This window comes from Platalea leucorodia (genome assembly GCF_965183815.1).
Source record: "Platalea leucorodia genome assembly, chromosome: 5".
Taxonomy (NCBI): domain Eukaryota; kingdom Metazoa; phylum Chordata; class Aves; order Pelecaniformes; family Threskiornithidae; genus Platalea; species Platalea leucorodia.
Genome location: NC_138827.1, coordinates 10,761,263 through 10,783,888, shown reverse-complemented (window position 1 = coordinate 10,783,888; position 22,626 = coordinate 10,761,263). Strand labels below are relative to the sequence as shown.

The 22,626-nt window shown below is 39.9% G+C and overlaps 1 protein-coding gene across 1 annotated transcript in view; it reads right to left on the bottom strand.

Moving 5' to 3' along the window:
• CYTH3 (cytohesin 3) overlaps positions 1-16,303 on the bottom strand; it is a 51,778-nt gene extending 35,475 nt beyond the window's left edge. The window contains exon 1 of the mRNA XM_082312093.1: positions 16,134-16,303. Coding sequence (XP_082168219.1) covers positions 16,134-16,164 — 31 coding nt within the window. The 5' untranslated portion in view covers positions 16,165-16,303. The remainder of the gene's footprint in view (positions 1-16,133) is intronic.
• Between the last annotated feature and the right edge of the window lie 6,323 nt (positions 16,304-22,626).

Below are 22,626 nucleotides of genomic sequence, written 5' to 3'. Positions count from 1 at the left end.
AAGCAAACAGACCAGAGTAGTAGCAGACATTCCTGTCAGATCCATTTCGAGTAGCAGCATGGAAAATTGACAGGAATGTCGCTGAGCAGCTGCAGGGGGGTCCTGGAGCCTGCGGAGCCCGGTCCCTGCCGCCGCCTGCCAGCCATACCCTCGAATCCTGCCCGAGATTCAGGCACAGCTCATCAGACCTACCGTGTTCCCAGAAAAACATTTGGGGCTCAGACAGTCTTTCTGTCACAAATTTCCAGTAACATCTACTCTTGGCAATAAGGGAGCTGCTCACTGTACTTCACTCATTAGTGGAGAGCATTAGCCAGTTACTTAGGATTGCTGACTGTTTCTAAAGCACAGAAATCCAATTTTCAGAAAAAGCAAGGCAAAGTTCATCTTTCCCCTTCCCCCATCCCTGCCCAACACAGCTCTGGAGTTAGATTTCAGAAGCGGTATTTATTGCAGAAGCTTTCTGTTTATTCATTTTCCAAGATCAGTTGCACACTGAAGGAGGTGGAGCAACTGCTGGATTTGAAAGCAATCTTCGTTCTCTGAAGAACGTCTCCAAAAGGCAGCTACAGAGGGCCATATAGGGACGCTCACCTATCAAATAACTACTCGAGTAGCATTTACCTTCCCCCAGAACACGACGAATTCCAGGATGCACAACGTTGTGCACAATGTGATGCCTGACGCTGTGTAAGCCTTCGAAGTCCCTGCAGTCTCTGCCAAAACAGTAACCCTGATACCCGCTTTGGAAACTGCTGAGCTGCAGTACTTGGAGAGAAACACACTACAGGTAATACAGTATTTTGCTTCTTGGCCATCTCAGGCTTGAATTGCTCAGGCTTCTTGCTATTACATCAACAGGCCCATTGGCCACGTGCCCTGTAGCCTGAGAGGGCACTAAGAGAGGTCACGAATTTATTGATAGATTTGTTAGTGAAGGAATAGTAAGGCTTAGTTTAAGACTGTAAAGCATTTTCAGATTCCTCAGAAAAGAGTATAGTTAGCTTGTGTGAATTGTTGGTTGCCATCACACCATGAAACAATTAGCTTGACAGGTCACTAATCCAGATATAAAAGAGCTTTTTATCTGGTCCACTGATAAGAAGTTTGCTGGATGGATCCACTTACCATAAGGTCAAACCCCTGGTCTCCCATTCTTTGCTTGGCAAAAGACCATCGGCAGTTCATACCAAATCTAGCTCGCCATACTTTCAAAATATCGAGTACATTCAACATATGCTTGAATCCTTGTTAAGTGCAGACATAAATTCTATGTTACAAAAAGAAAGATTTTTCATACTCCAAGCAGACCTTCTGGCATTCTGATGAAAAACTCATTTGAATAAATACATTCTTCCTATTTAAACTTTCCCTAACAGTTTCAGCCAGATCTGCTAAAATATTACATTGCCCCTTCTAAACTGTTTTTTTCTGCTCAATACTGGCAAAATCATTGCATTCCTTCCAGAGATCAGTGAAAAATAATCTGAACATATAATCTTTTGTATTTATTTTCAAATAATTTAATCTTTTTTTCTCAGCTAAGTACTTAAAAAGAAAAAAAAAAAATCATATTAACTCTAAAATTAACTCTATCCCAGCCAAAACCAGGACACGCTACAACTTCAAAGATCTAAGCACTTTAGGTTTATTACTCTCAACGCCTCTGACTTATAGCATATAAAATTTAACATTTTCCCTGAAAATGAATAGAGATTTTAAAACTTTAAGCAACTAACTGGCATTCAACCCTCAACTTCTTTTTAAATCCACCAGCTCCTGCTGCTCCTATTAATAAACATTCTTTCTCAGATTTCCACTTCATCCTGCCATGCTCAAACAGGAAACATTTTTGTTGACTGGGAAACAATTGAGTGGGACCAAACGCTTTAGTTCGGCTACTCCGTAACATGACACAAAAGGTAACAATAAAAGAGATCACTTCCTAAATGAGTAAAACCTAGCAAATCATGAGATTTTTTTACCTGCAGATACCAGCTTCATAGACAAAGCGGTTATATATAGCCTCTGCTAAGCACATTTCCAAAGAGGTAGTCTCTTCTTCAGAGCAGTGCTCTACCTGGCACGAGCTTTCACTATACAAAGACAAACTTTGTATAAGGCTAAAAAAATCTGACTCATATTAACATGCTTGCAATCATCCTAAATTTGCCTTAGGGCAACCAGAAATACCAAGTTGTAACTTCTGTTAAGCAGTCTGTAGCAACAGCGTCTGCAACTCTGCCGACACAGCTCATGCAATACGTAGTGAGAAAACTTGTTGATGCAGTTGAGAGATTCTTCTGTATTTCACAAACACGGACAATACAGCAGTGAGTACAAAACACTTGGCGAAAGCCATTCACCGATAAACTCTTTATCGTTTTAAGTATTTCTCGACCACTGAAAAAAGTGCTTGGTAGTAGAAGTGGTGGCACTATTAAGCATAGATTTTTGTCACCAACAATCATCTAATCCTGACAGCATATACCTAGACAGGCAGCAGTCTACAGTCCACTTCAACATTATACAAAAACTAGTTCTAAAAGATTCTTCAATTACAGCATCTGTCCTACCATCTCTTCAATGTCTTAATAAATTGGACCTTAAAACTTTGTTGAAGTATTTGAAGCTCAACTGGAACACCCGAGTGCTGTACCCAACTGAAGCTGCAGATGTTTAGCCAGTATCTCTAAATGTCCAGAAGCTACTTCTGAAAAATTACATTTTGATCCTTTAAAGAAAAAAGGTCAATAAAAATCACGGTTATACAAGTTTTTAATTAGGCTGTTAGATTCCATTAGATCTGACTGCAAGTATTTTATCATGAAAGTTTACAATTGTTAAGACAAATGGAAGCATCTAATTTTTCTTTTTCCCGAATTCTTCCACAGTTGTACCTTAAAAAAAAGTCTTATCATACGCCAAAGAACCTCACGGCATAATTAATTAGAAACTAACTATCAATGGAAGTCTAGCCATCCTGCATTATCCTAGCTAAGAACTTATGAAAATAAAAATTTATCATAGATTTTCCATTTTAGATGCCAGATTGGTCACTAATGAAATCTAAAAATATTTTCTACTGATTTAATGATGATGTACATGCTTTCACTCAATACTGCAGCATGTAACTTTGCATGGCACACATAATGTGCTCATACTAAATAGATGACATAGTTTCCATAAGAATTAGTAGCAATGGAAAAAGACAACTTATACAGACCCGCAGAATATAATCACGACATTGTTCATTAATGCCTGCCACCACTGTTAACTCTATTCCAGAAAGTCTCAAGAGGAAGCTAGATATAGTAGCAGAAGCTGATGAACTTCCAGCTGCAAGGGGGTGGGAGGGAAAGGAAGCAGACTGATTAGTTGAATAGATTTATTGTATGCACATATTCTATGTTAAAACCCTGTATCTACTATAACATAAATTTTTGTGAGTCATTTGACTATTCACAATTCAAATACAGGAAAATGCTATCAGGCTAACATGTGTTTGTTCAGCAGGAAAGCCTTTCTTCAAAATGTAAAATGAGGTAGCAAAAAGCCAAAACTTTGCTAGAGTTGTCATACTATTATTTCTCAAATGTGAGAAGGACTGTTTGATGTTCTCCCATCACATTAGAAAATCATCCCTTAAGTCCACATGAGCTCCAGATAAAAATACAATGCAGTAACAGCTGAAATGCAGTGTTCTCTCTCTCAAAGATGCAAGACATTATCATACTACTTTATTCAATTTATCTGGCAGATTTTATTCTCAAGCCATGAATATTTTCTGAATTTTCCTTATAATATATCATGAATACAGCCAAAACATCTTAAAACAAATCTGTAAGCAAAGTTTCTTATTCTAGTTGCTCTATTTTAATGGTCTTTGACATTGGCAGAGTCTACATACAACCAATTTTGCAAAATGCACTGTAAGTTGCCCCACACTTAAAGAAGACAACTAAACTGAAAGATTCCATTAGGCTCTTCACAATTCAAATAAATATCAGAACCCTTAAAAATTGGGAGAAAAGAACTTTGACTACCATTCTTGCAAAGCAAGGATAAAATGAAGTAGTACTGCTTCTTTAATCACTGCAATGTCAAAAAAAAGAAAAAAAGAGGGAAAGCAAATTATTTGCCTTGTATTAATTTATAATATTGTATTAAAAAAGAAGATAAAATAAAAAGAAGATAAAATACAAGAGTGTTTGGGAGAGGAGACAATCTGACCAAAGTCCAAACATAAGTATACAATATACATCACCCAATGCAGTAATAGAGCAAAATAAGTGTCATCATTCGCCTAATTAAGCAGAAGAAGAAGAAACATATGCCAATTTTTAAAAAACCAGATTTGGTTGCACGTTTATAAAACACATTAACAGTGAATTAATTCAGTCACCATGCAAATAGTATCAACCGTTACTGTCATAGACTGCAGCAGTCCCACCACCGAAACAAAACTTCCTCATTCTTACAATTGGCATTGGTCACCACATTCAAGAACTCCAAAAATTATTACATTTTACATTGCTATATGGACATCATAGATATTTTTGCATTGTAATTGATTTGTGTTAGAAGTGTTTGTCTTCAAAGCACACTGTTTTGTCCACATTTCACTTCCACTTTGAAGTCACAGATCAGCTCCTACTAACTCAGGAAGGAAAATAAATTGTTGTTGTTGTTATGTTCTAGCACTGTGGGGCAAAATGCCAGGCTGTCCGGCAGCCAACAGACCGACCACAAATCCTTCTCCTTTTTTTCTTTGTTTTTTTCCTTTTATTCTTCCCCAATAAAAGAATTAGTATCAACAACTAATTAAGGCGCATGGAAAGGAATGCACTAATACTGTCCAGGATTACGCTCGAGACAGCGGTTATGTTTTAAAATTCCTTTCGCTGTCACTAGTAATGGAAATAACTTATAGTATTTCAGGCTAGCTCTTCCAGTCAATTAGGACTTATAACTTGTATACTATTGTTATTAAACTTAAATTAGACTAGCATAATTACAAACTGATTGAATAACGACATTCAAAATCAAAGATTCGGAGTAATAGTAAAAGAATTCTGAAAATCAGGTAGCCATTTCATGGACTCCCATTGGCAATTTAAGTACGGAAGGAAGATTTGGAAAGGAAACAGATACCTAAAGGACAGTGCATTTCTGCACTGGCATCACTGATCTCATGTAACTAAGAAACAGGACGACAGGCTGCAATTAATTATGTATTATATATTAATTATAAAGAAACTTGGGAAATACGACCTTTTTAACAAGGAAAAAAACCAAACTGTTTGGGGAAAAAAAAAAAGGATGCATTATTTTGATCATCATCAAGTATTCTCACCATTCCGTATACCTGCTGTATTGCTCACTTACTTTGTTTAATCTCAATCCAAGGCATTGTCTACAGAGTTGGAAGCACCAAATATACCAAAACTAAACCAAACTCTACAGAAAAATATTAGGCTGCTCCCGTCCTCACATACTTAGGCTCTGTAAAACAAAGACTAGCGAAACACAGCGTAAGTGAAATTAGTCAAATCAAAACCATTTTGTATACTCCACGTTGTAGCATTACATATTGTACCAATACTTTAAAGAGAGTAAAGACTTTTAACTAAAACCTTGTACTATGACTGAGAAACTGGTATCTTCTTCCATAAGTAATCCAAAAGAACAGCCACCTTCCCACTCCAATCAGCTCACTTCATTTCTCCTTAAAAAATAAACCAAGAACTCTTAGATGACTTGAAGTCTACAGCAAAATCTGAAGGCGTTTAAGTATTTCAGGATGGGATTTATTGCAAAGTTCTGAAATGGATACTCCTAGTTCCTGTTGCTTTTACTGGAATATTTTTATAGAGAGTCACTTTTTTCCCACCCTACCCTTTTCCTTTACTGAATTTCCACACAATAACTTAGATTTGACCATCACCGGACATCTGAACAACAATAAAAAAAGTTACAGCTGGATCCTGTATTAGTCCCAGCTGCACAGGATCTTTGGCTGCCTTCAGAAAACAAGACAGCCAATAGGAAAACAGTAGGAAAACTTCTTTTAGCAGCTTACCTTTGAATAAATTGTTTTTCCATATGCTACTACAACAATCTTACTACTCAATGCAAATTGAGGTTATTCTTCCTATTTTTCACTCCTTCTCTAAAAAAAGAAAAATAAAAAAAAAAATTCCTTCTTCAAATACCTTTACTACAAAATGCCAGAAAATAATCATCTCCATATGGTCTTTCAAGTCTAACATACCACAATGGATAGATCTGCCAAGTCCACCCACCCACAGGCTCCATAAACTTTAGAGTATTATTTGTATTTAATTTGGATTACCAATTTCACCCAACCTTTCCCCTTCATAACACGTTACTTTTTCAGGCTTACAACACAGGTAGAAGATACAAAAGGAAAATAAGCTTTCAGCAAAATAAGAACAATAACATAACGTATACTCTCTTTACTTCAGATATCAGTGAATTCACAGCGGAAGGACTTAAACTAGTCTTCTTTTTGTGTTTGCTCTTATAAAATATCACCTAATCTTTTAAAACATTCATGTGATACTATGTCATTTATTGGTACAAGACCAAGGCTAAACATTGCAGACTTTCCAACTTACACTGCACAAAATAAGAGTGAAGAGAGTTACATGTATTTTGATTTAAAAAAAAAAAACCACTGGCAGTGGGGAAGCTTCCTCTCAGATATTTAAAAAAGAAAGTTACTATATTTAATGCACAAAAATCCACTTCCTATAGCCAAAAAATAATCAACTCCATATGCTCCATTTATCTGTCCTTGCTAAAACATCTACAGCAAACTGAAATGTCACAAGCTGCCTAGAAAGGCTGACCTCACATAATAAATAAGAGATAGGCTTAAGACCCAGTTTGAGATTCCCAGATTACAGAATTAATCAGCAACACTACACGAAGAACAAACTAGTCACATACCTGAAACCTTTTAATCTCTCCCTTCTGTGACTTCAAACAACACAACAGTCATTTCTCTAAACCTTGCCTCTCACTAACCTTGGCTACCAGTTTCAACTTCCACTTAGGAAACAGTTTCTATAAAAACTGCAATTCAGGAATAGCAGCACAAATGATAAGAGACGGTGGGAAAACAAGCACAGATATTCTCCTTGTCCCCAGATGAACATTGGGTACTGCTTAAAAATGTTGCGAGTATGTGATACGATAATTTTAATAACTAAAAGGGCGGTACGGTAGGTCAAAACTGACTTGCAGAAGAGCAAGTTAAATAAAGTTCTAGAAAATAAAACAGTTACTTTTGAGACTATAAACATGTACTTCCATAATACAGACTACCCATTTAGGCATTTACATGACAGATACCACATGCAAAATGAGTTTTCCCCAATTAGTATATACTGGGGTTACAAAACGTAAGACTAAACCAAGGATTACTTCAGCCTGATAGAGGCTGTTGAAGGTATACTCCTGAAATATTAAATGCTTGTTTTGGGTGGGTCACAAACAGAACCCTTTCAGTTAAAAGAAAAAAGAAAAGAAAAAAGAAATTTAAAAAATTAGAACCAAAAATAAGAAAAAAGTAAAGGGAGAACTGCAAAACAATATATATAGACGCACATTCACCTACCCCACACAATAAAGTCCATAGATCTAATACAACGGATCATCAGCCTGCACGGTTTGTACACAGCAGCTCCTGTGCAGGCAATCAGAAACATCTAAGCACTTCATACGTACAAGAAATGGCTCAGGTCCATTTGGTCTTCTCAAGAAGGACTCAGAATGGTCCTATGCAGGACCAAGCCCCTGTCCTGTACACATCAGGAGTTTCATGGTCAGTGAATGCATTTAACTTGCAAGGCTCTTCCCAAGGAACGGAGTTTCTCCATAACAGAGCCACCATCTCCTCTTACAGCCACTTGGTTTAACCTCAGCTTCCTGGGAAAACTTTCCTCCACATCCCCTAGCTGGCCAGTTGTGAGATACTGAAACAAAAACATGCAGCAGCTTTACAAATTCAAAAACTGCATTTGCAAGCGGTCAAAGTTGTACTCAGACGGAGTACACAGCCTGGCGGGAAAATTCCTCCTTGGTGCATTAGAATGACTAGGCAGGAAGTTCATTAGTCCAAACTTACATGAGCAAGAAAGAAAAAACATGTATTCGGAATCTGACTACTAAATACAAGAAATACTGCTTCAAGCAACAGTAATTCCTTATTTTGTAATATTCAATGCAATTACAAATGCCCCTTTTGACAATCCCCCCTCTCTTGTAGTAAGGCAACAGGATCTGTTTATGTCAGAATTTGACCCTACAGACAACACTGCTTAGGAGCTAAACAAGGATCTTACTAAGGAGCTTGGTATCTACGGTACATGAAAGCAAAAACGTAACAGCAAAGAAAGACCCTTGAATACTTGGAATTAAACAAGAAAACATCCTGAATGGTATTCTGCAATATAAATCAGATAGTAAAAAACAAACAAACAAAAAAAAAAGCCCCAAAACCCCACATCTCCATGCTAGAAGTTACACTGACTATTAATGAGGCGGTTGTATAAAAACGTAGAGGTGACTCATTAAATGATTACATCTCACAGTTCCTCTTAGAGAAAACTGTAAGAGGCAGTTCCCCTACTTGCACATGCCAATTTTTTCAGCCTTTTTTTGTGCGTGCATGTGTGTGAGAATGAGAGTGAGCACAGGAGAGATAGGACACATTTCTCTTCCTACCCATCAACTCCTTCTGCCAAAGTATGCCTAGCGTAGCACTCAATTTCAATCTAATTTGACTGAGGAGCAGATATTCCTACAAGCTGTCTGAGAACCAGTAGCTGGGTAGAAGAGCCACAAAAATTAATTCCCACAGTTATTGTTGAGCCTCTTCCATACCCTGAGAGTCAGCAGACTTGCATTTCATCATTTTCACAGAGCTTTTTTGTTTTGTTAAGAAACTCAAGGTATTTCATCTACAAGAAGTTTTTCCTTTCGTTGCAGGACCTGCATCTGCAAAGAACAGCAGCAGCTCCTCAAAATCCAGCTGAGCCCTTGGACATGGTAGTGAAAGCCAGACTGGAAATCAGATTCAACTTTCACAAATGAACTGATCTTCAATTCTTGTTGAAGAATTTTCTTATGGAATTCAGAAGAATTATTATTCATAGTCTTGCAGTAAAATCTATCCTTGTTGGTACAATTTTCATTGGGTTGCTAAATAACAGTATCAGTTTCACAGTTCTTTCATATACCTGGCATAAGGTAACTATTTATTTTTATAATAAACAGAACATATAAAAATGAGGCTAATTAGTAAAACCACGCCAAGAAGCCTGACCTGTTGAAAAATTAGATCAAAGATCTTCAGTGCCCCATATCCTAGATGAGATTCTGATTTAGATTTCGCAAGCTTCCAGCATGCAACATTTCCTGTTAACTCCATGAGATCCTATTGAATTTATCAAATACTTTTTTTCCTAGGAAATACTAGATAATGTTTGTGTTTGCCTTTTAACATGTCAACTTTTATTGGAAAACCTACCCACTTATATCCTACCTATGTATAAGCAGATATCAGAACTTCAATGAAATTGTGGAAGCAGCTATGCACTACTTTATTTTCCTTAAATAAAACTTTATATTACCAAATAATGGGTTTAAAGAACCTCAGAAAGTAATGAAATAAATATGACACAGATGTTCACCAAAAAAAAAAAAAAAACCCAAGAATGTTTTTACTTCATAGCAACCAAATAGGTCAAGCCATTTCCTTCTTCAGGCAAATCTCAGAGGACCACAACACACATGGTTTTCTAGTGGATTTTGTGTGCCTATCCCACTAAGAGGAAATGCTGCTGTCCAAAAAATTTGCAATACTAAGTTTTCCCATGAAATTGTTGGAATTAAAAGAAGGAAGTCATATGCAATTAAAAGCAATTTGCTAGATGTTAAAGTTATACAAATGGCATAATTAAATACACTTTTACTACCTAAGTCACATACCTTTCCTATACAATATGCTGCTTTAAAAGAATGCACAGTGAAGAAGTCAGAAATGCCAACGTTATGACTGTTCACACAACTTTTCCTTTGCTTCTGTAAATCTTAAAAGTAAAATATCACGTGTTCTTCACTTCCATGGGATTTCTGCCTTACAGTTCTATAAGTTGACAAGTTTTTCTAATAAACCAGCTGCTAAGTACTTATTTTTATCCTCTGTGAACAAAGCACGTGGTCAATGTGTCCAAACTCTTCACTAAAATAAGTGCAATCCTTCTGTACGTGCTTAAGTACCCATGAACTACAAGGAGACAAAGTGAAGCAGACATCATTAACTATCACTTTACTTTAAAAAGGAGGAAAAAAATCATACAGATTCATTCAATCATCACAAAACACTATCCTACATGCTGGCTAGTCCCATACAGAAGTCTACAGAAAATGTCACATGTGATTCCATAACCAGATTAAATCTATTTGTGCATTCAAACAGGAACATTAATATTGCATAGGAGAATGCAACTTATTTCATAACTTCAAGATTGCAAAAGTGTTCCAATACTTTTGCATTGCCCTTTTACTGCCATTTTTATTACAACTTTTCTACAGAAAATTTTTTAAGAAAGAACAAATTATAACATCTAGCTATTTACTTGTCAATAACCAATAGCCACTAGGAATGGCAGCACGTGTCCACAGACATCAAAAAAAGGCAGCGGGCAGAAACAACATTAAGAGCTCTGTTTTAGAGTCATTAAATTTAAGATGACAATTACGCAATCTTAAGATGTCAAACAACATTTTAGCTGGGACAGATGGTACTGGACCCAGAGCAAACAATATATACTGTGAGTCATCAGTTTAAATACGATAGTTCAATTTTTATTTGCAAATTTGATTATCCAGAAACAAGACGTAATGAGGAAGAGAGCATTAAACCAAGCACAGGGTCCTGCAAATCTTCACAAAAAGTTGGAAGCAGACAGATCATCTTCCAAATGAAAAAGCGATTAACAAGATAGGAGGGGAATGAGGAGAGAACAGTCAAAGCAGCCAAAAAAGAGCAAGGTTTCAAAAAGAAAAGTATAGTAAACAGTACTAGAGGCAGCTGGCAGGACAAAGAGGAGGAAGGGAATGTACTGAGTACAAGGGGTCAGGACAAGTGTGGAAAGGACCTAGGATGAACCTGGAGGAGATACTCTTCAGACATCGACTGCAAACAGCTCATTCAGTGACTTTCAACATGAAAAAGAGATGGGGTGGTAGTTCGAAAAGTAAATGGGGCCAAAGATGGAGTGTAAAAAGAAACAGACTAAAGCATGTTTGCATTGGGAGGGAAAGGAAGCGAGCAAAAGATAGGAGCAGATAAGATGGAACTACAGTATAAGCAAAACAGTTTAAAGCTTTTAAAACCTTTCTGTTGTACTAGGAAAGGAGAGACTTATAGGACAAAAAGATGGCAAGCAGAAGAAACTGGAGGAAAGCCACAACGTATTTCATTCATTTTCCCTTGAAAAAGCATTCAAAGTCCTATAAAGAAAGAAGGGGAGGCAATAAATACGATGGAATTGAGAAATTCAATGGGAACTGCAGAATATATCTCAGAAAACAGTGTGCTGTCTCAAAATCTGCAGCCCCTCAACTGGTAAAAGCTCTTATAACTCCATTGATATTAGAAGATTGCAATATCCATTCAGCAACAGTAGCACATGGGGATCCCACTTTCAGGTGGCTATTACTGTGATTCCCAGACATTGTTCTGTGAAGTACACTCTTCTATTACAACATAATTATTAACATTTTACTATGGCATTTTTTATTAGAGTGATAACAGATTAAATGTGGTTTGGGCTAAAAATTAAGATACTACTGAGCTGACAGGTAATCTGTACAAATGTGACATTAGTTTACCATGAAGAAATCTTTATTTAGCAAAAAGAGACTTAGCATGAAGCTCTGCCAGCTGATAGCAGTCATATGTATGTAATTTAGTTTCTTGTGCTCTACCTCTGTATCTGCTCTTTTTCTCTCCCTAGAATCAATCCAGGTGGTTAGTCCAACACCCAGGTGCATTTTTATTTTCTTGGCATTTCCCTAGAGTGTTACTTAAAAACTACAAGCCCTCCTCTAAACGACTGTTAAGACAACTTTTTAAAACTACTGGTACAAGTTATCCACTTTGATGAGTACAGAGTGAAACATATTTAACATTCTTCTATGTTAAAATACATTTCTTATTTCATAAGTTTCTTTTATTATAAACAAAACATGCAGATTTAGTCTTAAATGCAGAGCAAATGTCTGTAACCATGAGGAGGCCACATGGACTCTTCTATCTTTAATGTCTACCTTTGAAAGATACTACAGTGTGAAAAGAACAGAAGAGATCAGGCTGCTCATGTCTGAAAGTGATGTGTATATATGGAATGAATTTTAAAACATTTTTGCTAAGAAAAATCTGTGGGTTTTGTTACATTTAACAGCTTTTACCTATAAATGGATAACTGCTTTGCCCTGCAGAAGAACAGAAGTCATCTTGCTAAATCTGGTTTGGCAGCAAATCCATTCTTCCAAGTCCTGTGCTCTGGTCTCTCAGTCTAGCTCCTCGTGAACGGCTGTCTACATAACAGAATCAACGTGCTACCTGGCACCATTGCTGGCAAGTACGGCCAACAACTAACACAGCTTGGCAACTTAATTGCTCTCTCACCCTCCAACAAAGCTTCAAAAATCAGAAATAAAGCACAGAGTTTGGAGAACAGTAGGGAAACCTCACTGCCATAATTAGTGCTATAATTTTGCCTATTTGTCAAGTAGAAGCAGGCTTTTAACCTTCTGGCATGTCTGTTTAGAGCCCTTCGTAGAGATAGCTTAGAACATACATAAAGAAGTTGATAAGCTCTTGATCTTGCAGTCTTCTCCTTGGAATGGCACAGAGTTGAATTTGGGGGACTACGAAGCTGCTGCGTGACTAGACTCAAATTCAGAAAAACAATGAGAAGTACTATTCTGCGCCTCCAGCACAAAGTGACCCACACTGACTCTTTACATATTTTGAAGTTATACAGAGGATTGCTTACTGTTTAGCAGTATGCGATCACACCACCTGCTGCGAGCAGCACTGTTCAGTGTGAGGATCTCAGTTCACTGGTACCACCACCACGTATGTAACAGTAAGCATGATAAGAAAAGCCTCAGTCAAATCACAAAAGATGCAGTTTTAAACCAAGTGAGGAGAGGGAGGAGGAGAAATTTCCTGGATTAAGTGAACCAGAGAGAAATTTTAATCAGAACACAAAAGAAGGTTGAGACAAACACCAACTGACTCGGATCATATCGCATCAATAATCCATGCACAGAGCCTCTGCTGAAATCAATGGGAGGCTTGTGCATAAGTGGATTGTATAATATAAACGCATGCCCCTATTTAGGGCTCCACATACAAAAGAGAAAGCAGTACTAAGAACAATTCCCTTAATTAACATTTCTCTTCCATCAAGTGCTTCTAAAATAATAAATCCTAACTTTACATAGCTCTGTTTTCATTCACAGTTTTTACCAGAGGTGGTAAAACAACTGACCTCATTTGACAAATAAGGGAACTGAAGCATAGGATGCAAATTAAACTGAAGAGCAGGGCAGCAGGCAGAACTGAACTGGGAATAGCAGTTTACCTTCTGAATCACAGTTTAATGTCCTAGATATTTAGATGCTTATCTAGTTCAAGTCTCTAATTAGGGTGATTCTGTGCAGCCCTCAAATGATTTTGCATACTTCCTAAAGTACCTGTGCACAGTGATATGCTTCTCTCTCTGAGTTTCCCACTCAATAATGTCAATTTTTTGAGGATTGCAAATGTCCTACAGAGGTTCAGAACACTAGACTGCCCTGGTCAGACTCCCTTGGTACCCCACGAGTCTCACTACTCAGTTGACACCGAAGGATTTTAAAACTGGCTATCAAATCCACACTTTCCACATGCTTTCTATTGTTAATAACAATAATAATAATAAAAATTCAAAAAAAAAAAAACTACTTTCAATTCAAAATTCCAATTCATTAGCTGGAAATGACCTAACTAATCCTGGTGTTCCAAACTGACAGCGGTCCGTAAGAAAAAGCCAGACTGGATCTCTATTCAAGAAAAAAAGTGCAATACTCACAAGAAGCCAGCGTAAAACATCAAATACACTGATTGCAACAAAATTTCCAGTCTCATTAGTCTACAATTGTTTTACAACAAAGCCAAGTAAGGAGGAACATAAACTATACTGTAATCTGACCCAAAAAAAGCAACATGTTTATTACTGTGATATGAAGTTATAAATAATAGTTTCACTTGCATGGTAGGTGAAAATCTGACTTCCCCTATAGAAAATTTAGGGGAAGGTCTAAATAGAGACCATCTCCTCCTGAGGTCCTGAATATTCTTCCTCCCATGAAAATCCAACTTTGAAATGCTTAACACCGTATGAAATATTGATTCAGCAATACATCCACTTTCTAGTTTACATCTTGCATGTTAAGTACTACATTACACAAGGTTAGTGCCAATAACAAGCATGTTCCTTTCCCTTAACTACAGATGCAAGTCCATAATACTGTGAAAATAACATATTTTGAGTTGAATGAGATTTCTGCTCTTTACAATTACAGCATTCAACTGCTTTGAATAATAACTTTTCAGGACTGGCTTGTTTTGTCTTTTGTTTTCCTTTTTCGGATTTTTTTTTTTTTTAAGTTAAGTCTATCACTGATAAAATGAGCAGGAGAAGTGCCTGCTGAGAAATGGCCACATTTCCAGACAACTGCTTGAAGAATTATTTTTCTGATTCATCACCATAGCTTTTTTTTTTTTCCAAGTTGTCAAAACAAACACCACACCCAGTTGATTTCCGAGTTCTGGGTAATTACTTTTAGAACTAGCAAGCACCGTGCAACTATTAATCACAAGGTTTAGCCCTTACTTTACCTATTTAGAAATAAGCCAATGCATTCAAATGCAGTCTGTTTAGCATTTTATTTAAGAGATATCCTCATCGCTTCGTTCTGTACCACCACCACCACCGACGCAGACAGTCACAGGCACAGGGAATATAGGGCAGTCCGTGCAGTCAGTCCCTCTGCCCCAAGGCAGGATCAAGCTACTCCTCAGCCGCCGCAGCCACCATTATCGCTGATGATACACAAGAACTGGTTATTTCAGGCAGCAGCTTTACACACGCACTCACAAAACACGCTATAAATTAAAGGAGGGAAGCGTGTTGCAAGTCTGCAGTGCCTTAAACTGGGACGGTGCGCAAGCCGGTCTCGGAAAGACAAAAATTAAAAATAAAAGCTCCCCCAAGATGCGAGTCCGGATTTTCTAAAAGTAGTATCTGGCAACATCAACGCCGCTGCCTCTAGAAACAGTTCACCTTGTTTAAACTGGAGGGACCACCCCGCGATTATCACCGAGCCTCCATTAAGAGGACACACACAAACGGAGCCCTCGCAGAGCTTAATTTTTCTTTTCACTGCTCGCACGCTGCCAGACGCACACTTCTTTCTTTCTTTGCCCCCCTTCCCCTCTCCCCAGCAGAGGAGCAGCTGCACGCCGGGAGCGCAGCGGTGTGGCGGGGCTGTCACCGCGGCGGGGGGACGGGGGGACGGGGACCCCCTGCCCTGCCCTGCCCTGCCGCCCCCTTCGTGCCCGAACCCCGCCGAGCCGGCGCAAAGCCGCCTCACCCCCGCGCCTGACCCCCCCCGGCCGCGGGGCACAGAGCCCCCATTGTGGCCGCCGGGGAAAGGGCCGGCCCCCGCCGCGACGCTCCCCCGCTCCCCGGAGCTGCTCGGTACTCGCTGTTACAGTCGCTCCGCTCGGGCCGGCCCCTCAGCGGGCAGGACGCCGGGCAGGACGGGGGCACAGCACCCGCGGGCAGCTCCGGCCGGAGGGGAAGGGCGCGGCGCGGGGCGCGGAGGGGCCGCGGCGGCAGCCAATGTCACGGCCTCAGCGGCGGGCGAGCCGCGCTCCCCCGCTCCGGGAGCGGGGCGCCCCGGCCGCCAGCGCGCCCTCGTCACGCCGGCGGCGGCCAGGTGAGGGGCCGCGTCCCCCCCGCACAAGCTCCGCCACTCACCGCCGCCACCTCCGCCGCCCTCTTCGTCCATGTTGGGGCCGCAGGCAGGGCGCTCCGCAACGGCCGCGGCTGAGGGAGGCCCGGGGCTCGCTCCGCTCTCTCGGCGCCCGCTCCGCGGCGCTCGGCGCCTCGCCTCCGCTTCGCCGCCTTCTTCGCCGCCGCGCTCTGCCGCCGCCGCGCTCCTCTGCCCAGTCCCTCTCCGCCCAGCCCTGCCTCAGCCCCGGCGGCAGCCGCCGCCTCGGCCCAGCCGCCCGCCCCTCATGTGACCCGCGGAGGAGAGAAGGCAGGCCCGGCCGGCCCTCCGCCACCACCCCCGCCGCCACAGGGTCTCCGGCCACCGCCGCGCTGCCTCCTCCCCTCAGGGGGCGGCCGCTCCCCGCCCGTGCCCTGCGGCAGAGCGGGCCCGGAGCCGGGAGCCTCCCTCCCGCCTCTCCTTTTCGGTGTTCCCTCCCCGGCAGGTTTCGCACGGCGCGGCCTGGCAGCGTTGAGGCCCCTAAAACGACTTCCCCGCGGGCTGTCAGGGGCCGCCGGGGCGGGCAGGGGGTGGCCGCGGCGGAAAGGGGGCGAGGGCGGCGGTCGGGGAGCGGGAGGAGCCTGGCCTGCGGGGCTGCGGGGAGCAGCCTGAGGCGGTGGCGGGAGGGGCCGAGGGCAGCCGTCGGGTCCGTTGGGTTTCGCGTCGGTCGGGGTTGTCCCTTGGGGCCTGCGATAGCCAGGAAATGTCTGCGGAGCCGCTGACTGTTTTGGAGGGGTCTAAAGGGAGGGAAAAGAGCGGGAGGTGACAGGAGGGCGAGGGCCGAGCTGGCCTGAAGCCGCATCGTGAAGGGGGACAAGGTGGGTTGAAGTCTCCGACAAGGAGCCTGAGGCATTTGATGTTTCTTCATGTTTTCTGCTGATTCTTGCCTGCTCCTTGTTCTTGGGTCCAGTCCGGCGCTGGAGGGGTGCTGGATGCTTCCCCTGCCACAGGGGTCACAAGGAGCCTTGCGCATAAATGGGACTGTGGCCCGTGTGCGGCGCAGGGGTTTGCAATGGTGTCTATTGTTTGTGTTGGTAACAGGATTTGCCTGCTTACTGCTCTAGGAGTCAAAGTATCTGTGGGATTTCTTAAGTCCTCAGTAAAGATCTTCAGTGAGATACCACGGGAGTCAGGATACCAGCAGCCTCCAAAGTCTGTAAAGGTAAGCAGAAGTGTGCTGGCACAGACCATTCTTCCTTCCTTCCTTCCTTCTGAGGCACCACCCCTCTTTATTTTTTTAAAAGCTTTGGTGTCAAAATTTTATTCAGATAGGAAGCTGTGGGAGGAAAGGGTCAGCCAACAGGAAAATATCAGGTTTTTCATTTTCCTCTTGTAGGCTGGCATGGGACAGAGCACCGTCTAGGAAGCTGTGTCAGGAGTGCTCACCTCTTGACACCGCTGCTAATAGGTGGTTATTACAGGCCATTTTGCTGAGAGCTGAGGTTTGGCTCTGACAGCTGCTCTGCCGATAAAGCATTGTACCTCATCTAGAGATCATAAACATCACAAACCTTTAAAATACTCCTCTGTATTTCATATTTTAAATTAAACATTGTTATAAGTTTAGTAAGTTAGTGTATAAAAAGGATATGATTACATAAAACAGAACCATTACCTTGGTAAGAGATTTATTTTGAAATGTGTGTCTATAAAGTGCAATTACAGGATGGTTTTAAAATAAGTCTGAATACAGATGAACTGACAGTGGGCTTTGAATATTTTTGCACACTGAGCAAACTCTTAGTTTACATTAGAGGGGAATCTGGTTAATGAGAAAGATTCTAATTTTATAATTGATCACAGATTGTTTGCTTTCATTTTATCTGTGTTGTTTTACACCTTTGTATAAAATATATTCCTTTCTTTTGTTGCTCTTGTTTGTTGGTATCATTTGTTTCCTTCCTTCCTATATTTCAATATAACTTAATATACTTTTGCTATAAGGAAAATTCTAGTGCAAAATAAAAGATAGCCCAATCGCTAATTCTAATAGCGGAGAAGAGTGAGCCATGGAGGACAGTCCTCCTCCCACCAATTCAGTGAAAAATTCCTCTTGACTTCATGGAAGCAATACTAGGTTCTAAAATTCTCCAAATCAATAGCAAAGATGATAAAAATGATTTTGTGGTGCAAGCAAGATATGAAAAGAAGTCTGTCCTAGTTATAAGTGATCAGTTGGGGTATTTTATATAAACTTCATGGTGAAATCAGACAATTCCAAACTTGTGAGATAAGCAAAATGTTCGTTATTATAACTTCATTATTCACTTGAGCAAACAGTTAAATTTTCAGTATTTTGCATTATTGAATATGTAGCTTACTCTGTTGTAATTTTGAAATGTATGTCATTCAGTACCCTCTCAAGGAAAATCTGTTCTTTCCAGTCGCGTTTTAGTTAATTCATTACTTATTAATGACACACAGTACAAAGGAGTATTGCAATTATAGTGTCTTCTTCAAGGCTGTCTCTGAAACGATGGCAGATATTCCTTAAAATGTGAAATTTTCATATATATTGTGTATATTATAAATAGACTTACTTTTGCATGGGCCTGATCCTACAAGTGTTCTAGGCATCAAACTGTTAGTTCTGCGTACAAGGTGCTTACTGGACAAAGCTGTTTAATCCTCAGGTGAGATGTGTGACAGAAACTTTTAAGATCAAACCTTTTACCTTGTTGTCTCATTTTCCTGTGTATAAAATAAGTCTCATGTCTGGCTATAAACGTAACTAGGTCAGGAGTAGATTTTTTGAAAATGTACAAAATCAACTAAAGAATTACAATCATGGTTCTACATCATAGCTATAGTAGTTGTACCATAGCAGAACTACTCTGTGGTTTTTGATAATTCAACAGTAACAATGCCACTATCATTAAATACTGCGTAGTTCCTTACCAAGAAAGATGCCAGGTAGCAAGACAGGTTACAATCTCAGGAAATTTTAGGATACGCACCAATAAACTGCAGGGACAGGAGTTGGGCTCGATGATCCGTGTGGGTCCCTTCCAACTCAGGACATTCTATGATTCTATGAAACTATTTCCTACTCGTGTGAATAATTCTCTCGCATCTACTTTGTTTTCTGGAACTTTGATGATTCTTCTGTTTTGAAATACATGTGAATTTTATTTTTCTCTCCATATTAATAAAAGGGTTTCAATCAACAGTTTTCTAAAGATTGCCTGATCTTTTTTTTTTTTTCTTTCTTGCAGTTCCTTCTGTAGTCATAGCTCTATTTTTACCACAAGTATGTTTTGCCAGTTTTATATCCACAAGTCTAACCTTATGTGTTGGAAGAACTTCATAGTCTGTCATTCATGTAAACAATAGTCTAATAGCTGGTCTGTTGAAATTATTTTAGGGGAAAATTGGGCTTTCTCCAGAAACTGCTGTTAGCAGGGTTGATTCCTTAATGATAAATATGGTTACGTGCTGAATTTTCAGGTAATACATTTTGTCTTTTTCTTTCTCTCTTTGGATAGTTCAGTATCTGTTTTGATTCAGTTTCTACTAAGTAGTAATTTAGCATGTCATTTTTCATTTTAAGGGGTCAGGAGTGCATCTGTTACAACATTTGTCCCTACACAGAGAGTGAGTGAAGACAACTGAAGCCCATATATCATGTTTTTGTGGCCTAAAAGGCTCATTAAATATTAAGCCATTTCTGTGGATTTCAATTTGAACCAGATTCCAAGCAGCAGTGAATGAAAATGAAAATTACTCTTTGCCCCTTCCCCCCTGCCTTTTTTTAATAGTCAAAGAATTCATGAGTAGGAAAGCCCTGTTGGTTATCACATCCTTTCCTCAGGAAGAGTGGATTCCCTTTTTCCTAGATTGCTCTTTATTGGTTAATGGAAATTCTGCAAAAACATCTTCATTATTCATCTTCAGTTTACGTGTAGAAAGAAATAAGCTTAACCTTACTTTGGTAAGTGTCCTGTTTCAGTAATGTAAATGTTTCAGTGATGTAAAATTACATTTTATGAGGATAGATTTCATAAACTTTTTATTTCTAATCAAAAGCATGAGCTATGATGATGTTCATTACATGGCTAATAACTGGAAAGTAGATAGTAACATTTTATTCGAAGACAAGAAATACAATTCTGAATTTTCTCAATAAAGAAATAAATTAAGTAACTGCTGTTATGCCATCAGACTGAATGTCAGTATCGGACACAGGGAGACGGAATAATGCACCTTACAGTTGGAAGGAAGAAGGAATCTTTAAAATCTTATTGAAGGAGGTTGTCATCCCGCATGCAGGTAGTCCCATTTCATGCATTCAGTCAAGACGTTGCTAATTTGCAGGTCTGGCTTATTGTGACTTCTTTTAGGTTTGGTAAGAAGGATTTATAGTTACCCTTAAGGAGAACAGCTAATCTTAAAGACACAAACATCTGTACAGTCTTAAGAATACATTCTTAAAGAATATAGATATATCTTAAAGAATATAGATATATCTCAAAGAATCCAGATACATCTTAAAGAATACAGATGTTGTGCAACATTTTGTGAACTAGAATTATTTGGTTGATTTTACTACTTCCTCACTTAGATGCTGACATTTTTAGAAAAATGGTGCAAACATTGCATTTCCTAAGACAATATCTTGTTGATAGTCAGAATCACTGTCATTGATACTCAGCCATTGTATTAGAGAATACTTTTGATTCAAATCTAGACAATCAAACAATTTTTATTTTTTAAGAAGCATTGCCTAAGAGTTTCCAGGCAGGAAGGTCTTAGTCTATCATCATGTCTTTTTTTTTTTTCCTTTTTTTTTTTTTTTTTTATCAGTACTTGAATAATCTGGTATTCTTAAACCCCTAAGGCAAACTCTTTGACTTCCTCTGTCTGGCAGACGGGTTTTAGCCATGTATTGTTTCTTAAAATGTTTATGCTGTCACACATATCATATTTGTCTCAGCTGGAAAAATACATTTATAGAAAATCCTGTTTGCTGGTTGTCTTAATGATTTCAAAAGTGCTTGCACCTTTCATTTAGTCCAAAAAATTTTACATGCAAGTATTTCATATTGCTTTGGGGAACATCAAAGCTGAAGCTTAGCAAGTCAAACATCTTTTATGAATGGATAGGAAGCTTGTTCCCTTAAAATAGTCAAAACCCCTAAAGTTAAAGATGCCTCTCATTTAAGAATTTTGCATAGGTTTTTCTCCAGATGAACTTTTAAATCATATCCTGAATTTTATTTGCAGCTTATTTCAAATTCCAGTTCTTGACATGTTTTGAGGTTGTCGGTTTTTTTAAAGACTTCTAAATGAGCTTAATCTATTCCTAGCATCAAATATTACTGGTTTTGGAAGTCAGTGCTAGTTTCCATTGTGTAACACTGATAGGGCCACTGGGGAGTCATTGAGTAAAGAACACCAGAATGTCCCATTGAAGAAAACCAAATGCATTAAAAATTGTGGAGGTCCACCAACTCTGTAAGGCTTATGATCTGAAATATACTTTGCATTTAAACTTGTTCTACCTGTTTTAATTATGCATAGTACTAGACACAAACAGGATGCTTTCTAGCATGAAAACTGTGCCTAAAATAACAGAAGAAGAGGACTTGGATTCAAACGACATGGGCTGAAACGGATCATGAGTGGCATTTTGCATGAAGCTTGAGAGGGTTTTTCTATCTCAGGAAAATGAAAGAACTTGATGTAAAGTAATACTCCAAAGGAGAGTGCACTGGTTAAGGCCAGTCTCTGTTCCCACCTTGAGAAGTAGCCGCAGACTGTGAATTCACCTCTGCTGGCTAACTCCAGCTTGGGATGGTTAAATGTATTATCACATACCACTCTCCAGTCTCCCTAAAGCCTAGGAATTTGAAATTCCTAATTCATCCTACACTGGGAGCTGTAGCTGGGCTGCAAACCATACGTGGGTCCTGCTCTAGCTGCATGCATATGGCAGCAGTTGAGGGATTTATTGTAGTAGTGCTGATAACAGGGGAGACTCACACAGTTCCTTCCTCCTCCCCGCCCGGAGAAGCGTTCTTAAACAGCTCCACAGTGTGACAGGGTTGGCATCCGACGGTCCATATGGCAGCCAAGTGACAAGCTGGACTCGCTCGTGACATACAGTGTTAGAAGGGTTAGACCAGGTGCTCTTGCCGATTCGCCAGTGAGCGTCTGAAATGCAATTGCATATCTCCATGTGAGCTGGCTCAAATCTTGCTGCTGGCTAGTCAGCAGTGCACAAATCTGGGTTTAATAAATATGGAACCATAAATTTAGACAGGAGAAGGAACTGGCAACTAATGATTGTGACTTTTAGTGCCCTCTCAGCTGTTCATGCAACCGTTTGCGAAGCCGCGCTGTAAATCAGATCACTCAATCCAGATTTTAAAAGTTCTGCCTAAAATGATCATTTTTAACCAGAATTGTTCTGTTGATTAAGGTCATACACTGGTCCCACAAACAGTTGCATTGGCACAACTGCAGCATTGGTAGACTGTG